The following is a 7,781-nucleotide window of genomic DNA, read 5'->3' as shown; positions in this document are numbered from 1 at the left end:
GTTTCAGCCCGTTTGGCAAGAGGGGAAGACAGTATTCTCTATGGCCAGTCATTCTTACACCATACAACCTACCCCCAAACTTGTGCTTGCGACGAGAGTTTTTGTTTCTCTCGATTCTCGTTCCCGGACCATAGCATCCTAAGAGATCACTTGATGTGTTTCTTCAGCCACTAATATATGAGTTGCAACAACTATGAGCTCAAGGTGCTGAAACATACGATGTTTCGTGTAAAAAAAACTTCCAAATGCGGGCAGTACTAATGTGGACAATAAGTGATTTTTCAGCATATGGTATGTTATCTGGATGAACAACGCATGGAAAAATATTCTTTTTCTTGGTCAAAAAATCATTCTTTTTAAAATAAAATTAAAACTTTCCTTTAAACCAACAAAATAAGTATTATACTTTCCTTATCAAAATATCTACTATAAACAACCCAAGGACCACATTTGGCTATAAAATGAAGTCCTCCTCCGAAGAACAACAAGAGATAGAGAAGAAAAAGCTTGGGTCGAAGAAAAGAGAGAGAAAAATGGCTAATGGTTTATCGAAACGCATCTTCACGTTTCTGATGTTGATCTCGTTAGTAGCGGTGGCACTGAACCTTCTGGCCACCGTAGAGGCTCAGAATAAGAAGAAGCCAAGGAGAGATGTTCCTATTGTGAAAGGTCTCTCATGGAGCTTTTACCAGAAAGCATGTCCGAAAGTGGAAAAAATCATCAGGAAAGAGCTCAAGAAAGTATTCAAGAACGACATTGGTTTAGCCGCAGCCATCCTTCGTATACATTTCCATGACTGCTTCGTTCAGGTCTATCTTTTTTCTTCTTTCCTCTATTTTTTGTTGGTTTTAACTTTTAAGCAACAAAGATATGATGTTTTCCAAGCCTAAACATATACACGGTTCTGTGATTAATTTATTTTTTATTATAGAAAAACTTTATTTCTTAATAAGATAACTAAGGAATCATTCAATACCCACACACAAAAAATAGGAATATCGTTGTGTTTCCTAAATATATGAAAATGAAAAATTTAAGAACAAAAAAAAAAAATTTAATATATAATTAAAAAAAAAAAGAATTTAAGAACAAAAAACAGGTTTGACTATTATGTTAAAATGCTGTCACGTGCTAAAGTAAATCCGACCAAAATAATCTTAAGAAAGACATTAAACCGTCTCGAAATTCTCATGAAAAAGAACAATTTTCTTCGTGTAAAGTGTTAACACTGATTTGTTTTTTTAAATACGTAGTAACACTCTAATTAAATGACCAAGATATTATCGAGTTGTGTTGTTGAATGTATACATGCATTAGGATAGACTTGAATATGGCAATACGTGTCGCATTAATACTTTCACTCGCTTTTCTAGGGTTAGTTGAGTCTCTTTTAATGAACGTCAATAATATCTTAATTAAGAAATAAATATTGAACCAGTGACAGCTACAAATAGGGAGATACTATAGGGTTGAACATTTTATCCGTTAAATTTGATTCGATTCGTTATTCGTTTCGATTTGATTCGAAAATTCCGATATATGTAAACTTTCGAAGCAAAACAAATACTAAAAATCAATATCCGTTAAAATCGAAACAAATCACAAATATTAAAATTTTGGAAAGCGGATGTCTGATCCGGTAATATATAAATACATGTATATCTTGATTATATTTAAAATTTTAAATGTATAAAATTATATAATTCTTATTCTAACATATGACTTGAGAAATTCTATTCACATTTTTACTTATATAAAAATATTACATAAAAGGAAATGAATAAATTTATGACAATTATAATTTTTTCTTAAATTTTGTCTTATTATAATTGTTAACTAAGTTTTAAAAAATTATAAAATATGTAGATTCAGTATTTCTTTTAATTTTTATCTTATATATAATGCAAAAAAATTATTTTACGAAACAAATTTGTATCAAAATTTTAAGATTGTTTGCATTAATCAAAACATATGAGATATCCGTAAGTATTTGTAAATATCCGTAAATATCTATTTATTTTTTTGGATATATATCCGTTTTTTCGAATATCCGTATTTTTCGAAACAAAGCAAATCGAAAAATTAGATATTCGTGGCATACAAAGCAAATCACAAATACTTTCAAAAATCCGGATATCCGATCCGTGCCCATGCCTAGCTACAAGAATCAATAAATTTGTATAAATGATATATATATATATATATGTATTTAACTGATTTATAAAATATATTAATTCATCTAGACAATCCGGATATTTGTGGTTTTACTTGCAACACACATATATTGAATCAGTGTGGAGTACTTTGATCAGACAAATAATTTCATAAGAAAATCTTGAATGTAATTTGTCATTTATGGCTTTCCTTACGAGAATTAATATTAAAAAAAAAAACGAAAACAGGGATGTGAAGGTTCAGTGCTGCTAGATGGATCAGCTAGTGGACCAGGAGAACAATCATCGATCCCTAATCTGACACTGCGTCAAGCCGCCTTTGTAGTCATCAATAACCTTCGTGCCCTCGTACACAAGCAGTGCGGCCAAGTCGTCTCTTGCTCTGACACCCTCGCCCTAGCCGCACGTGACTCTGTCGTCCTAGTAACTAACTCTCTCTCCAATCAGAACTCTCACACTACATATTGGTGTAGTTGAACACTAACTACTTAACTGATAATTACATTTTTTGTGTAAATTAATGTAGTCAGGAGGACCAGACTATGATGTGCCACTTGGCCGACGCGACTCACTAGCGTTCGCAAGCCAAAACACGACGTTAAATAACTTGCCGCCACCATTCGCCAAAGCGAGCCAGCTCATCACCGACTTCGCCAATAGAAACCTCAACATCACAGACTTAGTTGCACTTTCAGGTGGTCACACCATCGGAATAGCGCATTGTCCCTCGTTCACAGGCCGGCTCTACCCAAACCAAGACCCAACCATGAACAAGTTCTTCGCCAACAGCCTCAAACGAACGTGTCCCACCGCTAACTCAAGCAACACGCAAGTGAATGACATAAGAAGCCCCGATGTTTTCGACAACAAGTACTATGTTGATCTTATGAACCGACAAGGGTTGTTCACTTCCGACCAGGATCTGTTCGTGGACAAGAGAACACGTGGTATTGTGGAGAGCTTTGCGATTGATAAAAAGCTGTTTTTTGATCATTTCGCAGTGGCTATGATCAAGATGGGTCAGATGAGTGTCTTGACGGGGTCACAAGGAGAGATTCGTTCCAACTGTTCGGCGAGAAACACAGGAAGTTTCATGTCTGTTTTGGAAGAAGGCATACTCGAGGAAGCTCTTTCCATGATCTAAATAAAACCATAAGATCTCGACTCTTCTTTTCTTTAACTTTATTTTAGTTGTTCACACACTTATGGTTTTTGGGATGCTTAAGACTATAGTTCGACTGGTGATCATTCTGGAAATAACAGGAACGAATAGAAAAGTAACGTAAAGGAATAAAATTGCATGAATGAAAAGGAATGGTTGTTTTTTCCCAAATTTAACAATGAATATTTTTGTTCTTTATTTCTTTAAAAAAAAGAATGGTAGGGAATGAAAAGAAAAAATTATTCTTTGTGAATTGTGATATTTTTTAGAAACGCTAGGAAGGAACGAATGCATTATTCCTCGCCGTCACCATTCTTACTATGTGATAAATAAGAGCGTTGGGTTCATATAAAACTTCGTTTTTAGCTCATGCACGTGATTGGTTGGTGTGGACCATTTGGTTAAGGATTCAAATCTCATGGTCTGTTTCGGTTTAGTTTTGACCCATTGATCAAAGTTACTCACTGTACACGATTAGATTCTTAAGACAAACGTTCATCACAATATTTAACACAACCCTCAGCTTAAGGCACATTTACTCGGAGAACTATAGAATGACATTTTAATGTGGCTATCAACTCGAACCATAAGTAACTGATCAAATAAAAACTAGCCATCGATAGTAAATAGTAGAAAACAAGCAAGAAGAAGAATCTACAGTCTTGAGATCGGTTCAGTTTGAGACGGTTTTCAAGCCAGTTAAACAAAAGCAAAACAAAGGAGATGGTTTTTGTTCTTCATACGCAAAGAATCTCGCCCTGATGCATGAGTTTGACATTGCAACTCGATAACTTGTTGTAGAGTTGGAAAATCTTCGAGACAAATTTAGAAACTTCATGGTTTCGTAGCTGTGTAGAATTATTCTCTTCACAATAGACCGCCACCATCTCCTCCAGAGATGGAAAATACTCCAAAAAAATGCTCTATCATTGTCACCTCTTTAATTGTTCCTTGAAACCCATGAATCTTCACCATTTTTACTGGACAAAGTGTGAGTGAAAATCCTTTGTCCTCCCGAGAGATGCAGTCACAAACATCCCCACACTTATCTGTCACATGGTGCACGAGACCCTAAAGGCAAATGCACAAAAAGGAGTCACCCATTAACAGATTCAAAGTATTAAGTGTGGCAAAACGAGTTACCTTAATGACTAGAGTTTCTAAATGTGGACAGTTCCTTAGAAGAGCTGGAATTGCTGGCCATCCATCCTCTATCCTCGTCACTCTTAACAGCTAATGACTTGAGGTTGTTGAACACTGGCACCAATTCAGACCACACAGAAAGCACCTGACAAAAACAAAACAAAAGCATTTTGGTATTACATGTTTCAAACACCTAATATCATATATAACCAGAGAGAGAGAGAGAAGAGAGAAAACTGACATGAAGAGTATCAGGAAACAAGTCAAGATTCGTAACATTCCGTATGCCATGAAAGAGTTTCCACGCATTACTATACTAGAGAGCATCACTATCTTCAAATACGCAGAATTCGATTTTAGCATCAACCAAGTTCTCCATATTAACCAGGGGATAGTCGGATGGAACAGAACCGGAGTAGTAGTCAAACTGAAGAAGACTCGGTGCATCAAATGATAAAGTGTTCAAACAATCGCACAAGTTTATAGTCAGGGTCTTGACGCTTGCACTTGACAGTCTGACATCCTCCATATCTTTCCACGTAACATAATCAAGAAGCAGTTCCTCAAGGGAAGGCAGAGCACGAAGAGTTACCCTGCAACGCTAAAACTCTATCGACAAAGTCCTTGAAGCGCTCTGTATAATGTCGGGCCCGCTTCCGGATGCAGAAACACAGCACAGAGTCGGAAAGAGGTTGCGCCACCTCTTGGCGAGAATTGATGTCAAAGCGGCTTCCTTTGTCGTAAGGAAAGAGAGTATATGACAAAGAACCTCGTCTGGTAGATTGCTAAGACAGTCCATCTTCTCACTGCGCTATAGACGATAGTATAGTAAAGTAAGTAGACAAAGCGAACCCCGATTTAACAAGGCAAGTAGAAATCTAAACCAAAAGGAGGAAACTTTTGAAATCAGGAAGTAGCTGCTGTGGAAGATTTGCTCCTTTAGAATCTCAGCTCTTCTCTGATGTCTGCGTAAGGCTTAATTTGGAACCTGAGCGAGTCCGATGCTTGCATTGCGAATCAGAGATTACAAAGGAAATCAGAAGATAATACTAATGAATAGAGATATTAATATATATTAATTACATGACCGTCTCAGGCTTAAAGGGAGAACAGAAGAGAGATATAGTTCTAGTTAATGGAATGGAGGAGATATATATATATATATATATATTGTTTGCGTTCCAAGAAATATCATGATGGCGAAAATATATAGAAAGAGAGATTGTGTTTATGGCAAGAATCTGTTGGTTTTCTTACCAGACTCTTTCTGCAGATGATCTCCGTGTATCTGACACTGCTGCAAAACTAAGAGAGGTTCACAAGCTTGATATGCCTGGTCCAAAGAACATACTACTCCTCTAGGAAAGACTAAGGTAAGTGTAACAATGTTTTATTTCCTTTCATAGCATCAATGTTTCTTGCTCATCTCTTTGAGGGTTTTGTTCAGGACTTGGCTTAAGGAATCCAAGAACTTGCCTTCACCATTAGAGATTGATGAGTTTCGTTTGGAAGGTTTGGAAGATGAAATCAACTTGTTGGAGGAGAGGCTGACTCGAGATGATCAAGATATCGGTTTCTGTCACAATGATTTTCAGTATGGTAACGTCATAAGGGAAACCAATGCCATTACCATCATAGTGCTTTTTGTATGAACAGAAACTTTCCTTCTTCATCAAGAAAATGCTCTGTTTTTATAAGTTTTTTATATTGCAGGACTATGAGTATTAGAGTTTCAATCCAATTGCTTATGACATTGCAACATTTCTGTGAAATGGCAGCTAATTATCATTCAGATACGCCTCATACATTGGAATCCACTCTATATTTCCTTACCCGTACCGTAAATATAGACATCTACGTAGTACATTACTTTGTCAAGGTAACTCGTATGATTGTGTGTGTATTTCTTTGGATGATAAACAAACAGAAGAAGAGGAACGGAGAAGGTTCATTAGTACTGGCTTAGAAAGCCCTTGCTTCGAGATTTATCTTAAAGGATGAAGAAGATTTACATTGGAGCCAAACAAACTTATATATCTAAAATTTTCTAAAATTAGATGAAAAGGAAAGGATAAGTTTAGGTGCCTACGTTGCTATTGTTACTTCACCAATTTGTGTCCTTTCTTCCCTTTTCTATAGAGATCTGTAAACTTTCAAAGCAATGCACATGAGTTCTGTTAAACAAATTAAATATATGCAATCTTCACACGAAGCACCAGTGGTCTAGCGGTAGACCTGGGTTCGATTTCCGGTTGGTGCATACATTTTACTTTCACAGTTTTTTTAAGGGACAAAACAGAAACAAAATACATTATTTGGCCTCCTTATATTGGAACTTGGTAGTAATCTCTTGTGTCGTTGATGCAAAGTAGGGCCATGTAAACAAGATTGAAGTCGATTACATGGAATATGCAAGACAGTGATGTATACAGTACTGGTTTAGAAAGTACTTGGTTCTGGATTTACTCTAAAAGGATAGAAGAAGATTAACACCGAAGCCCATAAACAAATTTGAGTTTTAAAAGTTTCTGCAGTTATAAAAAAAATAGGGAGAAGAGTTAGGTGACTACGTTCATACTGTTAGTCTGTTACTTTCACCAATTGTGTGCTTTCTTCTTACATTGCAGATAGAGGTTTGTAAACTTTCAGAGAAGTGGACATGGCTTTTGTTAAATAAAGCTAATATATTGACATTTAAATAAAGAATCACCAGAGTTGTAGTGATAATAAAATTATATTTAACTATAACGTTATTTTGTGTTCATTATTTGTTCTACATTATATTTTACAAACATTATATATAACTATAATGTATGTTTTCTACTAACTAAATAATATCAATATTAAAACAAACCAAGAACGAGGTCAAATATGATATTAGCAAACTATACTGCAAAGCAGCTATGCTGGAATTGTCATCTTTCAGAACACGCAGCTCAAATATCATGAGGGTTTGGAGCTTAGACCTTTATGTGGAGAGACACGAGGGAGGCGATTGAGCGGTCCGATGTTGTTGTCAAAGTTGAACCTCTCGCATACTCATATATATTGTCAAGGTTTTCTATTATGCTCATGTTTATTCTTGGAATTTCAATTTTTTCATTCATTGTTTAAAGTATATATTTATGTATGTTTTATTTAGTATTTTTGTCTGTGTTTTTCTCCAATTAATGGATAAAATATTATCGAAGAAAATCAAAGATGAAAATCTTGAATTGGAAAACTTCAGTTACATGCTTGTAAGAAGACAGTTTAATCAAAGCTGATTTTTGTTTATAGAATCTTATGAGGCCACAAAAATA

The 7,781-nt window shown here is 35.5% G+C and overlaps 1 protein-coding gene and 1 pseudogene across 1 annotated transcript; both read left to right on the top strand.

The window, feature by feature from the left end:
• The first annotated feature begins 446 nt into the window (after window positions 1-446).
• LOC106397323 (peroxidase 12-like) lies at window positions 447-3,534 on the top strand. The gene is made up of 3 exons (XM_013837909.2): window positions 447-809; window positions 2,403-2,597; window positions 2,701-3,534. Exons 1-3 carry the CDS (start codon window positions 462-464, stop codon window positions 3,316-3,318), a joined length of 1,161 nt encoding a protein of 386 aa, XP_013693363.1. The 5' UTR covers window positions 447-461; the 3' UTR covers window positions 3,319-3,534.
• A 2,175-nt stretch (window positions 3,535-5,709) lies between these two features.
• On the top strand, window positions 5,710-6,480 carry LOC106398695 (annotated as a pseudogene).
• The last annotated feature ends 1,301 nt before the right edge of the window (window positions 6,481-7,781 follow it).

This window comes from Brassica napus, chromosome C6 (assembly GCF_020379485.1).
Source record: "Brassica napus cultivar Da-Ae chromosome C6, Da-Ae, whole genome shotgun sequence".
Lineage (NCBI taxonomy): Eukaryota > Viridiplantae > Streptophyta > Magnoliopsida > Brassicales > Brassicaceae > Brassica > Brassica napus.
Note: the sequence above shows the minus strand (reverse complement) of the source record. Positions and strands in the feature narration are given on the sequence as shown.

What these genes read in the sequence shown, in the direction of transcription:
- LOC106397323 (XM_013837909.2), top strand. Translation starts at nt 462, where the DNA reads ATGAAGTCCTCCTCCGAAGAACAACAAGAGATAGAGAAGAAAAAGCTT. An exon ending in TCCATGACTGCTTCGTTCAG is followed by an intron (nt 810 to 2,402) that starts GTCTATCTTTTT and finishes AAACGAAAACAG; the next exon opens with GGATGTGAAGGTTCAGTGCT. An exon ending in CACGTGACTCTGTCGTCCTA is followed by an intron (nt 2,598 to 2,700) that starts GTAACTAACTCT and finishes AAATTAATGTAG; the next exon opens with TCAGGAGGACCAGACTATGA.